Source organism: Seriola lalandi, unplaced genomic scaffold (genome assembly GCF_002814215.2).
Source record: "Seriola lalandi dorsalis isolate HSWRI2012SDOR001 ecotype SW California unplaced genomic scaffold, Sedor1 jcf7180002054085, whole genome shotgun sequence".
Classification (NCBI taxonomy): domain Eukaryota; kingdom Metazoa; phylum Chordata; class Actinopteri; order Carangiformes; family Carangidae; genus Seriola; species Seriola lalandi.
Genome location: NW_019524638.1, coordinates 24,747 through 46,542, shown reverse-complemented (window position 1 = coordinate 46,542; position 21,796 = coordinate 24,747). Strand labels below are relative to the sequence as shown.

The 21,796-nt window shown below is 39.5% G+C and overlaps 1 protein-coding gene across 1 annotated transcript in view; it reads left to right on the top strand.

Annotated features, from left to right (window-relative positions):
* The window catches only part of LOC111652861 (poly [ADP-ribose] polymerase tankyrase-1-like), an 82,341-nt gene that overhangs the window by 42,833 nt on the left and 17,712 nt on the right, over window positions 1–21,796 (top strand). Inside the window, exons 7-16 of the mRNA XM_023403251.2 lie at window positions 5,380–5,474; window positions 5,904–5,970; window positions 6,293–6,479; window positions 9,745–9,866; window positions 9,986–10,077; window positions 10,272–10,350; window positions 11,746–11,917; window positions 13,183–13,262; window positions 17,285–17,430; window positions 17,625–17,790. Of these exons, the coding sequence (XP_023259019.2) occupies window positions 5,380–5,474; window positions 5,904–5,970; window positions 6,293–6,479; window positions 9,745–9,866; window positions 9,986–10,077; window positions 10,272–10,350; window positions 11,746–11,917; window positions 13,183–13,262; window positions 17,285–17,430; window positions 17,625–17,790 (1,206 nt within the window). The remainder of the gene's footprint in view (window positions 1–5,379; window positions 5,475–5,903; window positions 5,971–6,292; window positions 6,480–9,744; window positions 9,867–9,985; window positions 10,078–10,271; window positions 10,351–11,745; window positions 11,918–13,182; window positions 13,263–17,284; window positions 17,431–17,624; window positions 17,791–21,796) is intronic.

Below are 21,796 nucleotides of genomic sequence, written 5' to 3'. Positions count from 1 at the left end.
CAGCTAGCAGTCACCGTTGTCATGGGAACAACTTGACAGGCTCGTAAAAAGAAGAGGAAGTCTGAGAGAAAGAGAGAGAGTTAGAGAGAGAGAGTTAGAGAGAGAGAGAGAGAGAGAGAGAGAGAGAGAGAGAGAGGTTAAAGAAAAATGGAAACAAAGAAGGGACTAACACAGCAGCAGATAACACCCCCCATTTGTCTTTAAATGGTGTGTGATTTATATTTTTGATAGTACAACTTGTGATGATTATCTGTGCTGTTAGATGACCAAATAAGCGAAATAAGCACAATTTAGTACATTTTGAATTTGCAGCTACCATTCAGATGCATACTGTTTCTATTGAGGGAGAAGGGATAAATAAAAAAAAGATAAATGCTACCAAGGGAGGAAAGATAAGTATTTTCCATAGAAGCTTGAACATGTCCTCTGCATCTCTCCTCGCTTCCTGCTTCATTCATTTTCCTCCCATATTTCCCTCTTTCATCTTCTGCCCCTCCTCCACTCCCAACTCCCCTCCATCTCACAAAAAGGCTTTTAGATGATTAAAACACAACAGAATTTTTTTTTTTATTGCTATTGTTCACTTTCAGTCTGCTTCTGTAAGTGCCAATTGCATCTGTTTGAAATGCAGTCTACTAGGTTTCAATTTAAGGTGGCATTTCATCAAGTCTGAGCAGACTTTATGAAGAGAAAAACAAGAAGACAGTTGAAGGACACAGACACTACATCTAGCTAATGATTTGGTTTAACTAATCAACATTCACTCATAAAAAAAAAAAAAACAAACAACAAAAAAACATTAAAAGGCATTACAAAACCTTACAAGCAGGAAAACCAAACCAGAGAAACAAAAACCTTGGACAGATGTTAGAAATGGAAAACCCAGTAATATAATTATGACAGGGGCTTTAAAAACGCACACACACAATCCTACACTCAAAGGAAGTAATTCATGATTTTGTGAAATACTCTCATTTGGTTTCTTGCCAAGAGTTAGATGAGAAGATCTATACCACATATTAAGTTTGTGCACTTAATATAAAGCTATAGCCTGGAGACGGTTAGCTTATCTTAGCATAAAGACTTGAAGCTGTTAGCGAAAACTCTGTCCAAAGAAAACTGTTTAACTCATTATTTGTACGGATTAAAGATGTAAAGTGTTAATTATAACCTTTGAAAAGAGACAGGCTAGGTGTTTCCCTCTGTTTCTGGTCTTTATGCTAAGCTAACCAACTCTTGACTCCAGCTTCATATTTAATGCACAGAAATGAAAGTGGTACCAATCTTCTCCTGTAACTCTTGGCATAAAGTGAATAAACGTATTTTCCAACGCTCACAATGAATATGCTAACATGATGATGGTATAATGTTTACCATGTTTGCCATTTTAGCTTAGTGTATTTGCATGCTAACATTTGCTAATTAGCAGTAAACACAAATTACAGCAGTGGCTGATGGGAAGGTCATTACTTTTGACAGACGACAGAAAAACGTGGTCATCCGCACACTCATGCCGCTAGCTTGGCACACACACAAACTGTTTGAATATATGTAGTTTGACAAAAGTCCTTATAGGACTGTGAGTCCTGCCTTATGACGTCTCTGGTATGAGTCACATGCAACATGATGTTAGGCTATTTCTAAGTAGCTGAACTTATCCTGAGAATAACAATATATGGGATGCATAGCTAAAACATGTACTGACAGTGCCATAAGCAAGTAAATAGACAGTGAAACTCAGCCCAAGATTTAAAGTGTTGTAGAGTGTTTTACACTAAATACTCTCATCCCCACATCTCTCTGTATCTTAAGTACACACTTCACTTGAATACACTGGGGAATTGTCATTTCAGGCAATTGTGTAAACAACCTAATGTGACCTTCACTTCACTCACAGTTTTGGAACTGGCAGAAATATTGTGCTTGTATAAAGACAGGGTCAAAACATTTTAGTTCACTGCACTGTTGTCTTTATTTAAAGACCATTCATTAAAAAAACGTATTATAAGGCCTGTAGCATGTAGTAAAACCTTTGCTTCATAGAATGGCAGTTCAGAGCACTAGAAAAAGAACAGGCTGCAGTGGAAAATAGTTGATGTTGACAGAGGATGTAGGATGGGTCAGATAGATGATAAATGGTTGATGCTTTTGATACTTTGCACTACTGGCTCGTGGCTACAGAGGTCAGCGGATCATCATAAAAAGTTTCAGCTGGAGCTGCTTTTTTATAACTTGACTCTAAATAAGCTTCTGAGTGGAGAATCCAATACAAGACCTTCTGAGGCAGTGATGATGTTTATGTGGGACAGTGGTGTTTCTTTCTCTCTCACACCCGCTATCTCACACACACACACACACACACACATATCACAATTATGCATATACCCGTTCCTCACACAGTGTTGACAGATTGAGGGGGTGGAGCTTAAACTACCCAGTCTGACCCTGGCAACAACATCTTGATGATGCAACAGCACATGCATGTGTGTGTGTGTGTGTGTGTGTGTGTGTGTGTGTGTGTGTGTGTGTGTGAGTGAGTGAGTGAGTGAGTGAGGCATAAGAGATGACTCAGTGGTAGCTAGGGGGTTTAAGATGTACTGATTAATGCTTTACACATTTGTGTCTTTTTGTTTGTTTATATTTGCAACAATTTGCAATAACAAGTACACAGACAGACACACACACACACACACACACACACAGAACAACACTGCATAATATAAAATGAGGATGATGACTAATAACCATGTACTGCTACTTGCAAATGCTGCTGTCACATCCTGTAAATACGAGTGAACCATCTGTCCACCCAGCTCTGCCTCTCTGTCTCGCCGCTGCCTCTCAGCTGAGCTTCTGAGTGAGCAGCAGAGATCACCAAAGATGATTTGTGTTTCAAGTTCTCCTCTGAAGTCTGAGTGAAGTAATGCTGTAGTCTGACTTTTTAAAGTGAAAATTTCCCCCTGTAAGTGACCTGTGAATGACCTCATTACTGGCTTTATAACAGAGGAACATCAATAACACCAGTACCAGTACCAACCGCAGGTTGTAGTCTGTTATCTGTATTATAGAGTTTCTGAATGCTGAAACCATTGTAGCACCACCACTGATTTCTGTTTTTTGTAGTTGTCACTATTTCAGTTTATACTTATGGCAACATTGTTAGTGGTTGACATCCCAAAAATGCTGGTAAATTGTTTGTTGGCAGTTTTGCTTGCCCAGCTCAGATTGAATCAGTGTTTTAGGGTTTGACTTGGTTTGATGGATCATGCTGATGTAAAAACTGTGCTACTCTGCACCACCTAAACATCTGAATCCTGCTGACAGGAGTCAGAACACCTTCCCTTCACTGTCCCATCAACATTATCACCCCACTGCTGTCCCACGGTCAATATTTGCCATTCTTCTTTCAGTGCATAATGTGGCTGTCAGCAGAATCACCTGCGTTACTACAAAGCCATATGGCCATATGCTCAATGGGGAGGAATCTTTGCACTTTGTGACAACACCAGATCACCAGGGTGTGATGGCCCTGAAGAACAAGTTGTACTGAAGCACCTTCTTCAGAAAAAAGCTGATCAATCAGGCTCCACCATGCCATCACCTAATGGGACCTTGTGGCTCGGAAATCAGGTGTTATCTGCAGTAAATAGATTTGGAACTTGCTTAAGTTATCGATCCATTAGTGAGACATCAAAGGTAGCTGGTTTGCCAAAGTCAACAGCTGTATCATCTAAAAAGCGGGTGCTCAAAGGAAAACTAGAAAATGGCAAATGAGCCCGTAGACTGGAGAACAAGCCTTACGGAGGACTGAAAAATCATTTGCATGGTGAGGGAAACATCCTTTATGCACGGCAAGTCAAGAATGCTCTCCAGGAGGTAGGTGTAGATGTTTCCTTCATGACCGTAACTTCAGTGTATTCAACACAAAACGCAAACCACTGATAAGTCTCAAAAACAGAAAGGCTAGGTGTCAGTTTGCAAAAACCTACGAGAAGAAAGCGGTTGAGTTCTGGAACAAAGTTACATCGTCTGATGAAACAAAAAACGACCTCTGTGAAAATAACGGAAAGAGGAACATGTGGAGGAAAATAAGGAACATCTCTGTACGGGTGGCAATGGAACTGGCAAACTGGCATTTATTGATGATTTTACTGTTGATGGAAGGAACAGGATGAATGCAGATTAATACAGGAGCATTCATTCATTCATTCAGCCAAATGCATCAAAACTCATTGGACATTACTTACATAACATTTCATCATTCAGCAGATCAGTGACCCTAAACATACGACCACAGCGACCAATGAACTCCTCAGGATAAATCACTTGATCTCTCAGTCCGATTGACTTGCATTCCACTTTCTGAAGACCAGACTTATAGCAGAGAGACCCCACTACGAGCAAGAGCTGAAAGTAGCTGCTGTGATGGTCGCCAGGAAAAATACAAAGCATCTGCTGATGTCATTGATCGAAGACGTCTGGCAGTCATTGATCAATATGATGATTTCTTTTTTTTTTTGGTTTGCTGTGTATCTGTCCATTTACTTTTGAACCCCCTAAGCTTTGGGCGTCATGTGTTAAAAGGGCTGTATCTCTCTCACAGTTCTTTTTATATTGAAGTAAACCACTCAAATCAAAGCTGAGACTTGGGACTTTAATGTTGTATCCATTATTTCAAACAGAATGTGTCCAAATATTTATGGTCTGCACTGTACATGACCCTAATGGAATCTGTGAAAGGGACTCATATATTTCAGGCATTTAATTAATGCAACTCCCCAGAATGAGATTCTCGGTAGCTCAGTCACATTCTTTCATATCTATCTGCTGTATGTAGCAGCTTTAATCCCGGTCCTTTTCTCTATTTGATCTCTCTCTATTGATCAAGCTCAATATGACTGAACAATGGGAACATTCTCGCCGCCATAACACTTCTGCCCCGGTCGGGGTGTGACTCCAGCTTGGAGGAAGAATGGCCTTTGCTGAGAGCATATAGAGGCAACACTGCATGGAGAGCTGAAGCTATCTCATCTCAGTCACATCTTACAGCATTCAGAGCTGCAGCTATTCATCAGTTTTACGGAGGAAATATAGTCAGGCTGTGTCAACGGAGACTGATTCAGGAGTGGAAAAGCTCATTTCTCCCTGGAAATTCTTACCTTTAGAAATGTTCGTATAGCTGTTGCTCGGCGAAAACCCGAAGGTGTATTCCTTCAACACACTCTTTGTATACAGGGCAGATGATAATGAAATCATGATGACGGGTTGTCATACTGTAGAAGGAACACGTGGGCTAACATTTACTTTATTTTTGTCTTTCGTTCCCACTCTGAGCCTCATTTTTCTTGCTCTTATTATGTCTCTGTGTCTCTTCTGCAGTCCACCCCACTCCACCTGGCAGCAGGATACAACAGGGTGAGGATAGTTCAGCTGTTACTACAGCACGGAGCAGATGTCCACGCCAAGGACAAAGGGTACGTACAAGTTAATAAAAGTAAAATAAAAAGGAGATTTTAAATGAAGAATGGGGAAAAAAGAGAGAACAGATTTTTGAATTTTGATCTTGGAAAAATTATAATATGTAACATTTCAGTGCAGTTGGTCCGTTACCACCACTTTGTTCCAGACAAGATAGATCGCCATGAGATTTTGTACATACACTCATGGACATTTCATCTAGTGTCACCATGTGATTGACATTTGTGGGTTTAAGTGAAATGTTTTAACAATCATTGGATGGTTTGCTATGAAATTTGATAAACACAATCTGGTAGCATTGTACAGCCATGCTGCTTTTTAGTCTTGTTCCAAAACTCAGATATAGTGGAGAGGTAAAGAACTTCAGTGGTTAAAATTGATATTTATTGTTAATTGAAAATGTCTTTTGTGTTTGGTCCTTCCAGTGGTCTGGTGCCTCTACATAATGCCTGCTCCTATGGACACTATGAAGTTACTGAGCTTCTGCTAAAGGTACACAAACACACACACACACACACACACACACACACACACACACATGTTAGCTCAGTATTTACTTAAGCAATGGAACTAATCCTTAATTAGTATGATTATATTTTTTCCTAATAACAAAAATGGAAATCCCAATAGAAACAAGTTCCACTGTTTTGTTGTTTTTGTTATTTCATTAAAAACAAGGCAGATATATATCAAACAGTCTTGAACAGTGTTTTTTAGTGTGCGGCTTTCTAATTCCCCTCACAGTTATCCAAAATAGGTTTAAGAGAAATTGCTTTGTTTCCTCCCTGTTACTTTCTATCCTTTTGTCTTTCAGCACGGAGCGTGTGTTAATGCCATGGATCTGTGGCAGTTCACGCCGCTCCACGAAGCGGCGTCTAAAAACCGAGTGGAGGTCTGCTCTCTGCTGCTGAGCCACGGGGCCGACCCGACCCTGCTCAACTGCCACAGCAAGAGCTCCGTGGACATGGCGCCCACTCCTGAGCTGAAGGAGAGACTTACATGTGAGTGAGGCACATATATAAACTGCAGCTGCAGTGTACGCCGCTTCTGAATGTGTCATGGCGCTGAATTCCTGAATAGGTTGTTTTAAGAGGGGTGTGTTTACACCAGTCATGTTTGGAGCAGTTGATCTGTATTCATTGAGCATCGAAACAGTTTAAAAAAAAACCAAAAAAAAAAAAAAATATTTAATTCTGAAAAGACTGAAAAGAGAGCAGTTGTTTTCTGGAGCAGAAAACAGGGAATTATCGGTGTGAAGCGAGACAGATACCAGCGTCTGATAACCAGCAGATCTATATGCTTGAATAGCTGAGCAGAACAAAATGAAGTCTTGACTGATGCTCACATTTATATTCATTTAGCTCTAAAAGACACTCCACAAACAAACTCTCTAGCCTAGCAACATTAAAGGAGTCCTACCGCATATGTGAAAATAAGTAGTATGAAGCCTTTCGTGCCTGCGTGAAGTCTAATGAACTGTTGAAGTGATCGATTTTAATCTTTTTTTTTTTCTTTTCTTTTTTTAAACTGTCTATCATGAGTGTGATTGTGTTATATTATCTGATGTTGAGAATACATAAATGCCTAGTCGTCAGATACAACCTGTACTTCTTCAAACGTCATTTTCAGAACCAAATATAGTCTTATAATCTGACCAGTATGGTGCAACAGTCATTATCTAGAGTTACTGGTAAAAGAAAACCAGCCGGTACACTTAAACGATGTGAGAAGTTCATTCACATGTTGGAAGATGAGCTGTATATACACACTTGAAACTGCTTAAGGGACAGGGGAGTAGAACACAATTGACTGCAAAGAATACTAAGAAATTATCAACCGTTTATGTATAAATACGCACCTACATGTATATATTTTGTGGTGTATTTTTTAAGGGGGTCTGGATTCAGTCAATCAGGAATCCCAAATCCATTATTTTCACTCCCAACTACGTGTTAGTCACATTGATAGCTTCTGCCTTCGGGTTCCATTCCTACAGTAGCTCATTCATAGAGGCACTGCACCTTCACTTCAGGAAGCGAGGATCAAGCTGTTTTTCAGAGCTTTTAACCTTAAATATTTTTGAGCGACTGCGCTCCCTCCTCTGTCTGATTTCAAGTTGATTCCGAGTTGCACAAGATGGATTTTCTTCTCACAATGTGTCTGCAGTATTGATATGCTCTTCTCCACTGTTGCTTTTTATTAAGATTGGTCACACATACACAAAAGCATACACACATACATACTTACATCCACATGCATGTATTATTTGAATTGCGCATTTGGGGATGTATGATATGTTAATTAAAGAGAATAAATGTTAATTAGCCAGTATAATTAAATTCACTTTCTCAGAACAGCAGCATTTTCTTTATGTGTGCAGCCACCACAGTGTCAAAGCAGACAAGTTAAGTCTTTGTCTCAGCCAGGAAGCTCTCTGCAACTCTTTGGAAGTTAATTAGTGAGTCAGCTCTCTCTCCACTGCACTTTATCTTTTCCTGGAAGAAACTGTTAATCGACTATAACAGACTGAAAAATACTTACCTTACATCAAGCCTCCTATTGGCTTGAATACAGGGGTGGACAACAAGATTTTTTTTTTTTGTTGACACTAGAAAATGGATTCACAAAATCATCAGTCTTGTCTAGTTTGCCCAGAAGACTAAGACAAAGGTGAAAGAAGGTTAAGGTAACCGGCTTGAAATTAGAGTGAGCCAAATATAGTGACTTTTTAAAGCGATCGTGTGACATTTTAGAAAATATAATTATTTGCTTTCCTGCTGTGAGGTTGCCAGGCAACCAGCTCCAAGGCCAGGAAGTGCTTGCTTAGAAATATCCCAGCATATAATTCTCTGTAAAACCACAAGTCTTTGTTCTTACACTTGGGTTTTTGTAAGGATTAAACAAACGAGCTTCAGAGGTGCTGGTAGGCTTTTACCTCTGGACACAGCCAAGCTAGCTGTCTCCAGTCTTTATGCAAAGCTAAGCTAAGCTAACTGTGTGTGGCTCTAGCTGACAGATATGAGAGTGGTATCAATCTCCAGTTCTCCACAAGAAAGTAAATAAGTGTGTTTCCCAAATATTCCTTTAAAAGGTCCATTTTGTTTGTGTATGTTTTTACTCGCAACAAAGAAACACTTCAAAACGACTGAATTAACAGTCGTAAAATAAAAGCACGGGCATCTTGATATATATTAAACAGGTAGTTTTTCAGACGTCATTTGATGCAAAGACAAGGAGACTTTTCAGAGAAGTCCTATTGGACAGCGAATTGTGAGGATGATCCTTGTTCACTGAACATCAAGCATTTTTTAAGTTGCTGAAATTCAGCTCTTATGTTATTTTTCCATTTCTTCTCACATTTTCCTTGAATTGTTTTTTTTTTTTTTTTAATGAAAAATTCATTACTCACTTCTACTGGCCTCTGAAAGTCCTTCAAATGAAACGAACCTTGGAAGGAAAAATAACTCTTAGGTTGAACAGCAAATGTGTCTATACTAAGGCTTGAACCTCAAATAAGAGATCACAAACGCAAACATTTTTTAACCACTGTGGTGTATTAACAAAGATGAAAAATGACTTCAACTTTCTTATATAGGACAAACTGCAGAGGCTGCTTCTGTTTCTCATTTATCAGCTTTTTTTTTATGTCATCGATTTTGACTCTTCTCTCTCTCTCGACCACGTTTTCCCAGACGATATGACATCTGTGGTGCTCTTACCATTTGTCTAAATGTCTGATTATAAATGCATGAATGCTGTTGCTCTGTCAGTAGATAGACTTGAACAGGCTCCTTTTATGTTGCTGAAAATGCTTCTGAAGCAAAATAGTTTGTTGTTTGTAATTTTCAGCCCTTGGAGGATAATCACTTGTTTCCGCTCCAACTCCAGCACACAGACTGTTGCATCATGTGTTATTAGCTCGCTGGTAAAAACTTTGAAGTAATCTCGATGAAGCGCTGGTTTGCCGCAGGGTCATTGCAAGTGAAAGAGTACATTGTTTTAGTAGAGTGAGAACCTTGTAACTCCAGTTTTGGTCCAGTTTTTCATTCATTTGAAGAACCAGATGCTCCGCTGTGGGTTTAAATGTTTTTGCAGCTTTTGGGTTTGTAGGATTTGTCAAGAAAAACCCAAAGAGTTTATATGTGTGTGTGTGTGTGTGTGTGTGTGTGTGTGTGTGTGTGTGTGTGTGTGCGTGTGCGTGTGCGTGTGTGTGCGTGCGTGTGTGTGTGCGCGCGCGTGGGTGTGCGCGCGCGTGGGTGTGCGCAGATGAGTTTAAGGGACACTCGCTGCTTCAAGCTGCTCGAGAAGCTGACATGGCCAAGGCTAAGAAGACCCTGGCACTGGAGATCATCAACTTCAAACACCCTCATACACATGAGACCGCACTGGTAAGATAAACATACAAACATTGTACTACACACACACATACACACACACACAGATGTCGACACTTGTGCAGAGATACTAAGATGATGTTTCTGTTTGTGTGTGTGTGTGTGTGTGTTAGCACTGTGCAGTAGCATCACCTCACCCCAAAAGGAAACAGGTGACGGAGCTGCTGTTGAGGAAAGGCGCCAATGTCAATGAGAAGAATAAAGAGTGAGTACTGTTGTTTCACAAAGTGAAATCGTTATTTATTATATACAAGTGATTAAAGACTGATTTATTATTCATAAAAAAAAACAAAGGCATATAAAAGAAACATGTTTTTGTATTGGTTTACTGCATGTAAATTGAAAACAACACAAATAAACCAGCGTTTGCTCTTCTCTTCTCTCTCTCCCTCTGTGTAGTTTCATGACTCCTCTCCATGTGGCAGCAGAGCGAGCTCATAATGACATTATGGAGGTGCTACAGAAACATGGTGCCAAGGTAAACCACAGTCACAGTCACTTTTACACGCCGTTAGCCATTTGTCATCTGTCATTACCTTCATTTTAGTCTTGTCCCTCTATTTATCTATCTCTTTCTCTTCTTCCACCTTAATCCTTAAACCTGCTTTTTATATCCATTCACAAACCTTTCTTTTTATACATTCTTCTGCGTCCCTACACTTACATATATCAATATTGCAGATGTTTGTATTTTGTCATTGCATCTCTCTCATACCCATGTAATGTAACTGCTGTAGGTTTTTTGTGTCAGACCCTCATTGTTAAGGAGTGAGGGTTTATTTTTATAGCGGCCATGTTGGCCTGATATTCAATAGTAACTCACATTAGAAGGAGCACTGATTGTTACACATTAAGAGGAAGTAGACCAGAATGAAGCGAAGCAACACGACTATGAGTTTTCAGCGAAAGAAGTGACTCATTGCATTTTCATTACTGGAAAAATGTGTCCTCTCGCTCTTACTGTGCGATCACTATTGATACTGATGCATGTGAGTGTACACATCACACACATCACATGTCCTTCTTTACTCTCTCCTGTAACCACACCAAACCCATTCCCAGTTGTTGCTGCTTTGCGGCAGTATTGAATTTCCATAATTTCTTTTGCACAAATATGATTAATAACCTGGATTTATAAAGTAACAGACATTCCTCTCTGGTTATTTTACTCATAACCAGTTTCTCAATTTATTTTCCCTAAGATTTATTGCATCATATACAGTACAGCGATATTACAGTATAAAATTTCATATACTGTGATAGAATAATTTCAAACCTAACCCAATACCTAACAGAATGATGAAACTTAACCATGTGTAATGTAATCACCACATATAACAATTTACAGTATTTAAGAATAAACAGCATCTACCAGGATCATTGTGAAGCTTTTTGTGATTCATTTGTACTGAGGCTGTCACACAGCATTCTGGGAATTAAAAGTTTTTTATATAGTTTTTTTGGTGAGAAACAAGGTTTACACACATATTTTAATCCCTAGACATGTTTATTCATATATTTAAATATATTGAAAGACCTGAAAGTATAAGGAAGACCACAGTGGTTTCTTTAATGATCAGTGTATCAAAACTTCATCCAGATGGAAACTTATAATTACATGATGACAAAATGAATGTCTCACCTGAAGCAGACGTGCTGTAGATGAGGCTATTTGTGGGAAAATGGGCTCACCAGAAAAGAAAATTACAACATTTCATCAATAATAATTAATCACAGACTGCTAAGATAATAACTGATTTTAAAGTTTCCAATTTTTTTTTTTTTTTTTTTAAGAGGTGAAGAAGTTTAGGGAACAAATGTAGTAACTGAAGGTCCTTCAAGAATCATGAAACAAAGGTATTTGTGTTTGCAGGTGAACGCACTGGACACTCTGGGTCAGACGGCATTGCACCGCGCTGCGCTGGCAGGCCATCTGCAGACTTGCAGGCTGTTGCTAGGATACGGGGCAGACGCCTCGCTGGTGTCACTGCAGGGCTTTACTGCTGCTCAAATGGGAAATGAAGCTGTTCAGCAAATCCTCAACGGTATACCACTCTTTGTGTATGTGTGTGTGTATGTGTGTGTGTGTGTGTGTGTGTGTGTGTGTGTGTGGGTGACTGAGTGGGTGGGTGGCTGGGTGTGCAGATGTGTAGGTGCTGTGTTTTAGTTGCTATGCACTAGCTGGCAACAGTGAGATTAACTGGGATTGTTTTGTAAAGGTCAATATTGATATTTTCAGACTGAAGGTGCAGATAGGTAAATAGTTTTATGAGGCAGAGTGTGCTGTTCAGTGGTAGAAGAAACTCCACAGTACATTGCTGCAGTGGGACCAGATTAAAGGTGGCCAGTGAACAAAGAAAAATCGTGTTTACATTCAGTGTTTCTCACCAAAACACATTCATTGTGTAACCTTCAGGTCCAACAAATGTGTTGGAAAAAATTTACTTCCTCATGAAACGTTTTCTAAACAACATTTTTCTAACATTTCAGAAACATGCATCGTTTACATCTACTTCCCCGCCTTTTCCCTTTCCTTTTTGCTGGGTTTCTCCGTGAGTTATTGCCACCTGAAGGTGCATGTGCACCAGTGCGCATGTGCGCTCTCATGTGTATACAGACACCAAACAAACCCGAGACCCTCTCATAGTAAAAACATTGCTCTGTAGCTGTATTGGTAGTCAAGAACTCCACAAGGGTCCCTTTAAAGCTGGAGCAGCAGACCAGAATTATCAAATTACCTTCTTAAATGATCAGTTCAATAGAATGAATCTCTTACTGACATGAATGTGCTTATTTCAGCTTTCAATAAATGCCTATAAACAGACCATAGTGTCACAACCTGCAGTTCAACCAACCAACCAACAAACATGCCAGTATCTTTGACTGGTCATACTCTAATTAAACACGGCAGACATATCAAAAAATAGTTAATAAGGAAATACATGCAGTAACATATGAAAATAATTATTGTGATACTTATTGCTAGTGAGGCCAATTAGATAATTTATCTTGATATAGATTTTAAGTCATTTTCTCCAGCTCTGTGATACTGGATGAAATTAATGCAAAGCATTCATAACTGAAGGGCCAATTTAAAAAAAAAAAGAAAAAAAAAAAGAAAAAGAAGCATGTGTCAAAACATAGATGACATTTAATATACAATTATCTGCAAAATGGCCGATGTAACTGCACATGACTTCAATTCTATGTCTTTGTGGAGGATAGATTCACTCTCACGACCATGTGTAACTTTTACCAGTGTGTGTGCTTAGTATTTCTAATCCATGTTTCTCCGCGCTGTGTTCCGCAGAGAACGTCCCGGTGAGAAACTCCGATGTGGACTACAGACTTCTTGAAGCTGCTAAAGCCGGAGACCTGGACACTGTCAAGGTAATTTGCTTGTATTTGACATCTTGTAACTGGGAGTTGACATTCCATGACTTGAGTAGTTTTTAGTTACATGGATATGAACAAGTAATGTGTATTGATTAGATTAGATTAAATCATTGTGGCAAAGATAATCCAGATAAACTGTATTGTATCTCTTTACAGGTCTGTCAGTCCAGCAATTTAATAATTCCTTATAAATGCATGCATTGGTTTAGATGGGTTTTTGTTACAGGGTTAAATGGGAGAAAACAGACTCTTCATTCTCCTAACAATCGATATGTCCTTAATTTGAAACCTGGAAATGAACATGGAAAAAAGAACATGACCTCAGTAGCCTCGATGTGTGTATTGACACCAATCGTGGGATGTAATTTGCTCTGAGGGAGCAGAAATCTTTTTAATTGCCTCATTACGGTTTGGAAAATAATGTGGATTCTTGTCCAGAAAAATTAGTATGAAACTTGACCAGCTGAATAATTGAAAATTGGTCTGAATTAAAAAAAACTAAAACACTTTAATATGTTGTCCTTAAATCTGTAAAAACCTAACTGTTTAGTTAGCGCTTATGGAGGTTTTTTTTTTTTTATGAATAAGTGAAACAGTGATACACAACAGAAAATGATGAACTAAAGATGGGCTGAAAACTTGTTTAATGTCAAATTGACAGTGGCTCATTGAAATAGTGTCTCAGATCATTTCACTCTGGGAGAATTAGATGCCCTGTTACACAGACGCTTTATTTTGAAATTAAAATGGAGCAAAATGTCCTGACCTTTCTTCCGACTGTTCTGCTCCTGGTCATAGTGATTTTTATTAAATGCCAGATAGATATTGTTTGCTGTGAATCCAATGTTTTCTGTTTGTGTATTGGAATTGTTGTCCACATTGATTTTTGTAAAAATTGCAAATCTTTGTTATTGTTAAAGGCCACATTTTACCATCTGACAAGATTTCCTACCATAACTCTGTAATCACTGTCGTCTCCTGCAGCTCTCTGCCACAGTTAGTTTAATTTAGTCGCAGTTTGATTTTCACTGGGCCCACTCATTTTAAAAATGCAGGCATTCATGATGTAATAGCATCTGTAATATGCTACAGACAAAGCCACCCACTAAATGGCAGGACCTGGTAACATTCAGTAAAGTGTTTGACAGAAGTATTTGCTGTCGAGGTAAAGTCTGTGTGTCTTTACCCTCTGAGACAGGCAGTTATGGGGTTATCCAGATGAAGAGGATCTGTCAGAGTCTGACGTGTGATGCTTTGGCAGGTTGGCAGGGGATCTTGGCAGAACAATGATCTCTGGTCTGGCTCTCTGTCAGTCTTATTTTATTTTTTTTTCCTTTCACCTGAGGCACATACACGTACATGTACTGATTGACGTTTTTTTTATACAATTGCTGGGTTGCTCCCTATCATCAGTTCAAATGTTGAAGAGGTTCAAACTGTGGCTTTTACAAAGATGGTAACTCTACATGACGGGTCAATGATAGAGACCAGTTTTGTCATTCAGAAACATTATGTACTCTGTTAGTAAGTGCTCCAAAATAGCCACTGTACAGTGATTATTTATTTATTGATTATTTTGTAGATTTAATTGTAAATAGATAAACTCTGTCTACACTCAATAATACAAAAACTGAAATCTCTGATTTACAAAAATATTCAGACCCCTAATTCAGTACTTTGTAGAAGCCTCTTTGGCAGCAATTAGTGTTGAGTCTCTACAAGTTTTGCACACCTGGATTTGGGCAGTTTATCCCATTCTTCCTGCCAGTTCCTGTCAAGCTCGGTCAGATTGGATGTGAAGCGTCTGTGAACTGCCACCCTCAGGTCTCTCCACAGACGTTCTGTGGGGTTTAAATCTGGGCTTTGGCTGGGCCACTCAAGGGCATTCAGAGATTTTCACTAAGTCACTCCAGCGTTATCTTGGCTGTTTGCTTCAGGTCATTGATGAAATGCCGAAAGGTGAACAGTCGCCCCAGTTTCAGGGCTGCGACTAACCACCGGTACTATCGATTCATCTGCCAATTACGTCCTTGTTTATTAGGTTTGTCCATAAGATGTCAGAAAATAGGAATACGTGTGATAATCTCCCACAGCCCAAGCTGATGTCTTCAAATGTCTTGTTTTGTGTAACCGACACTCGAGAACCAAAAGATATTCTGTTTATTAGCATGTATGACAAGGAAAACCATAAAATCCTCACTTCTGAGAAGCTGGAACCAGCAAGTGTTTCCATATCCACCAACTCACCCTGGCGCAGACTACAGTTTTAAAGGCTTTCATAAATATCAGCTGAAGTGAGAGATAATGGCTTTAGATTGACGAATGAGTCTGCCAGGAGGATGTTTCATTTTACTTCCAGTAGAATAGGATCGTAGAGAGTGGTAGAAGGGAACTTTAAAATAAATTTCCCTCTGTTTCCTTGCAGTACTGAGCTAAAGTGTAATTGGGTCTGAAATGACAGAAGAGTAACGCTGTTATTTTGTGTGAATAGCAGGGCAGCAGGTGTCAGCCTCAGTTCAGCAGACGTACTTTTTTTTTTTTTACAGCTTCAGTTATTAGCTTCAATATTGTTGCTGTTGTTCCCTAAAACCCTTACTTCCACATATTTCATATCACAGACACATTTTTCATCATAAATCATGAGGGGTGGGCAGAGGAATAGGTGTGTCTCTGTTCCTGTCTCTTGCCTTCTCTGAAGTGCTGTCTGTCTTGTTTAATGTTGTTAATGACGTAAACAAATGTGTGCATCAGCTAAAGCAGATTTAAAGAACACATTAAGAGTACTCATAATAATATCTCCCGCCTGATATTATTGGTATTAATGAGAACACATTCAAGCTATGAAGCCTAAAAAGCTTCATTCTCAAGCACTTTGCCAAAAAAGTGTATTTACATTTGGTCAATTGCAGGGCACCGTATGAGGTTGTGTTCCTTATAGTTGTGCTCTGACTGTCAATTATTCACATTTCAAATGTCACAACACAAAACATATTACAGTAGGGCTGTTATTACACACAGCAGTGCTTTAATTTAAATGCTAATGTCAACATGCTCATAATGGCAGTACTAATGGCTGCTGTTTATATAATGTATAATGTTTATCATGTTCACTATCTTAGCTTAGCATGTTAGCATGCTAACATTTGCCAGTCAACACAAAGTACAGCTGAGGCATTATTTTAAGTATTTTATCATAAACAAAAAAAGAGTTGACCTGATAAATGCACAAAATGAAAAGGCAGAATCACCATCGTTATTACAATTCACCCTGAGGGGGGGCACGAACGTCTGAAACAATTTTCATGCCAATCCATCCAATAGTTGTGGAGGCACTAAAAACTAAAAAATGATGTTGAGATATTTCCATCTGGACCAAAGTGTTGGACCGACCAGCAAACTGACAGAGCAGCGTTACCATCCAGAGAGCTAGACTGCTCGAGCGGCTAAAAAAACAGAATGGAATCAGCCGTAACATAAATTCTCTCAGGGTAAATGTCAAGTAATTAACATGATGAGAAAATGACACAAAATGTTGTAATACGTGTGATAAGAGTGACACCGGCAAAGAACGAAAACAGAAAAACAAGACTGAAGCTTCAAAACTGAAGGCAGAACAGAAGAATGTGCACGGTTCATACTTGTAAATTTTAAATTACAAACAACTTTCCCCCAATTATCAGAGAAAAGGCTGTTTTTTATGTCACTTTTATTCGTCTTTCGGTTTTGAGATCTTGATTATTCATCACAACTGATCATCTTTAGAAGGAAAAAGATGTTGTTGCACCATTTTAAATCAAAACTTTCCTCAGGTGCAATTCGGCTTCGCACAGCTAAATAATATAAAGAATAATCAACATATATCTTGATTGCGACTGCTACATGACATGTTATACTGCTGTAGACCATAGATTTATTTCTTCACGCCTCTTTGATCAGTCAGTTTAAGTTGAAAACATATTTTAATTTTTCTTTCTCTCTCTGTCTCTGTCTCTCTCTCTCTCTCTCTTTCTCTTCAGTCACTGTGTACGGCTCAGAATGTGAATTGCAGAGATCTGGAGGGACGACACTCCACGCCTCTTCACTTTGCTGCTGGCTACAACAGAGTGTCAGTGGTGGAGTACCTCCTGCACCACGGGGCCGACGTGCACGCCAAGGACAAAGGGTGCGACACACATAAAGTTGTGGTTACATTTGGGGCAACATAAAAATTAATAGTAGAAAAATGAGTACAGACTGCTTTTGAACCATTTTTGGTTTGAGAAAGCCACAGAAAAGTTATGGAAGATAAATTAAATTTCTGAAAACATTCAGTGTGTGTGTGTGTGTGTGTATTTAACTGTACTATTCTCTTTGCAGCGGTCTGGTTCCCCTCCATAACGCCTGTTCGTACGGTCACTACGAGGTGGCTGAGCTGCTGGTCAGACACGGAGCCTCAGTCAATGTGGCCGACTTGTGGAAGTTCACGCCGCTCCATGAAGCTGCTGCCAAGGGCAAATATGAGATCTGCAAACTGCTGCTCAAGGTTAGACCTGCATTGTCCCTTCTTAAAAATAACTTACTTGAAACAGTTCAGTAATCAACTAGTCGTTTAATCACTGATTACTTTTGATAAACGTTTAATCATCTTGAATCCCTTTTCAAAAGAAATGCCAAATATTTGCATTTTCCTCGTCTTGTGCTGGTAAAATTAATAACTTTGAGTTTAGGGCTGTTAGTTGGACAAGTTTTCTGAAAATTTTCCACAGTTTTTTTTAAAATAAACGATTAATCAAGAAAATAATTGGCAGATTTATTGATAATGAGAATGATCTGAAATTGCAGTCATAATTGCATTTGTGTTTAAGCACGGAGTGGGAATCAACTCTCGCTCTAATACAGTTTCTACAATACACTTGCAAACATGAGCAAGCTGTTTGCAGCCATCTTGAAGTGACTTCTTGGTATATTGGATACAAACATTAAATTTCACTACTTAGTGCAGCTTTAAAGCTTTCTGTAAACGTACCCTTTATCCTCTTTCACACACTGTTTCAGAGAACAATATTTACAAGACGCCACACAGTCTCAGAGAAACTGAAATCTTTCCTGCCTTTTAATGCAAAAGCTGCTATCACAGTGTTGTTGTTACTAATGCAATAAATGACATCTGGCTCCCTGTTTGTTCTGCGAATAACCAGTGTTACTCGGTGTGAACAAGTCAACAGTATGGACTGGAGTTGTCAACTGGAGTTAGATAATTAAATGTGAAACACTGAAGCATTTTCTCCGAAGTAACTTCCATCAGAATGATTTCATTAGCCAATCAGAAGAGAGTAACCAGTCAAAGGTATGACTTGTCGTGCTCTCTGCGAGTTTTCAGCACAGTCTGGGATAAACTCCGACCAATCAGATTACAGGGCCGAAAATATCTGTTGTGTAATACCTGTTCGTCACATCTCTTTGAGTCTAAATGAGTCCTGTGAAATGTTGCATTTTCACAGCTGAATGTGTTTTTGTTTTTCCAATCATAAACACCTCCAGACAAGGTTACATCACCACTGTGTTGTTGCCATATGGGGCTGCATAAATTAATATTAGATCGACACTGCTGAATTCACACAGGACACAAACACAGCAAGCCAAACAAACATAACTACATAATAATGAAACTTTAAATACTTACAAAATCAAAATATAATAAAAAAAGATGAGATAAAAAACACTGCAAAAGGTGGTTTGTGCCAGGAAACAGGGGTAAAGGTTATGGCTCGCTGTCAGTTAAATATTGCAATAAACAGAGCTGAGTGAACTGTCATGCGAGTGTAGAGCAGCATATGAAACAATGAAGAAAACAGCAGTGAGGTAGTGAAACCAGAGAACTTACTGTGAGACTGACAAGGTCAGACTGGCAAGGTAGTGAAAAAACAGCACTGCACGCAACAGTTCACAGCAGTTATCACTTTGATACTAACCGTAATCGCGCAGAGCCGGCGATAAACAAAGTAAACAGTGATGATGCAGTGGGTGTGTGTGTGTCTGTGTGTGTGTGTGGATGTGATGTATGGTGCAGTGGAGTGGCTTGGATGACAGGGAGTGGGCAGCAGGGGGGTGGGCAGTGTTGAGGAAGGTGACAGCTCTGGGGAAAAGGCTGTTTCTCTGTCTGACTGGGTTCTGTATCACTCTACAGAGCGCTGGGGAACAAACATGCACTGGCTGGTGTGGCATGAGTGATTTCCCAGAGGCAGCGAGTGCTGTAAATAATGTTGTAATGCTGGAAGTACCAGTGATTTAGTGCTGAATAAACTGACAACTCTGATAACAGTTAATTGTTCCAGTCATTTATTGTGCATAAAATGCCAAACATTTGCTGGTTCCCGCATCGCAAATGTGAGAATGTCCTGCTTCTCTCTGTTTTGTTGCTGTTAATTAAATATCTGGGGGGTTTGGTGCTATTGGTCAGACAAAATAAGCAATTAAAGAATGTCATTTCCGGCTAAGGGAAATGGGAATGGACTATTTTATGACATCTTTTTGGACAAAACAACTAGTTCATGGAAAAACAATTGAGCCCTGTGGTGCCCTGCTGTTACAAGTTGTAGAGGAGAAGGAGTGGACTGTCTCTCTGTGGTCTGCCTGTTTTTAAAAGTCCAAAAATCCATGTACACACCAGTGCTGTGTGAAGCCCAGAATATGGAGACTTGTCTTGCTAAGAATATGAGGTCAAATCTATTATTCAACACTCTATAACACAGTATGTGAGAAAGGCAGGTGAAATGCTGCCATCCATGGACCTGACTTCCCCATAGGCAAACTGATATTGATTCAAAGCCAAGGAAAGAGGGTGGATTCTTGAAACGCTTTGTGACCGTAAGGGGGTGAGTGCCACATCACAACAGTTGTTCAGAGTGTTGATAGTTGACAGTTTTTGGCAGTGGATGTGAGTTACACATGAAGGAAACACCGGAATGAACGAGTAGAGCAACAGAGGATTTGGGATTTGGTTTGAAAAATGTAAATATCTCGTGAATGATCACCTGCAGGAGGTCTTGGACCACTGTCATGGGGGAAAATCATTTGGAAGAATCATCCCTGCAGTAAAGTTCTCCCTTTCATTTGTCACCCATCTGTAGTTTCTAACAGCTTTGTTTGTGTCCATCCAACATAAGGCTAGAACATCTTAGTGGGTGTTTATAATAAGAGAGGTTACGTAGGTTCCATATGCAACAAATGTGTGTGAGCCGTGTGTGAGCCGCGTGTGAGCCGCGTGTGAGCCGCGTGTGAGCCGCGTGTGAGCCGTGTGCAGATAAATCCCAGTCAGTCCTCTCAGAAACAGTCCTTGAGTTCAGTGAAACAGTGGCTCCCTGAGGCCACACTCACTGATCTGACGGTTGGTTCGGCTCTTGCAATAAGAGGACTGGAGGCAGAGGTTAGAAACACAGACAGATGATCAATTGTCCAGGGTGGATTTTTTTTTTTTTACTCTGCTTGTTTGAAAATTGTCGTACTGGCAGATTTCCGGTTGGATTTTAAGCTTGTGTTTGCGATTCTTCTGTAACACACGGCAGTGCCTTCATTTCACCCTTTAACACATAAGTACACAGGCACACACAAGTAACAGAGTGTTCCCACACTTTGGTGTTAATCTGCCATGGCCTCTGGATGTAACTGTTCCCTCTTTTTGAATAATCTACTCCAGAGTTCAGCAGTAGGTTTTCCTTTGTCTTCTCTGTTTGTTATCAACTTCCCATTGTCCCTTTTTTGTGTTGGGTTTGTCCTCAGAATAAAACTGCTGCTTTTTCTCGCAGTACTCTGATATTCTGTAAGGATGTAGTGAGAAATACAAAATGCATATTAGCATGTTCTTTGTCAGGGAAGAAGTGCGAGAACATAATGACTTTCTCCTCAGTTAAAGAAGAATCTGCCTCATTAGCACTTGCCATGAAATGTGTGAACTCAAAATGACTTACAATGTTGGCTGGAGGTCTGGGGAGTGATCGTGTCATCGTCTTGCAAGAAACCGACTGTCAGTCAAGCAGGGAGACATCTTCTTGTTCGGAGTTTCTCTGAGGGGCTTTTTTTTGTTTTGTTTGTTCCGTCATGGTGTCACTGTTCAGGATGAATACCCAGCTCCTCTTATGCTTGACTACTACAAATCTTTCAGGAAATGAATATAGGCTGAATTCAATGAAGGAGTAACAAAACTGACATTTATTTATATGTAAATGTCCCCAATTATTTCTATTCTAATTTTCCTGGATAGTGAATAAATTACAGCGAGAATGTGATTACAACAGTGGCGAGGGGATAAGAGATACGGAGAAGTAGGACAGAAAAATCTAACACAGATAGGTTAGAAAAGATTTAAAAAAACTATCCATACTGCCGTAAGAGACATATAACGGACATTTCCAGGCCAGCAGTGGATACCCAGGGGAGTGGTCCCACAACATCCAATTTTAATGAGCGGATTTCAAAACTTACAATGAAATGACAAGTTAAAGCGTAACCTAGGAGACCATTGAGTGATGAAAATGTCTGCTTGCCACTCT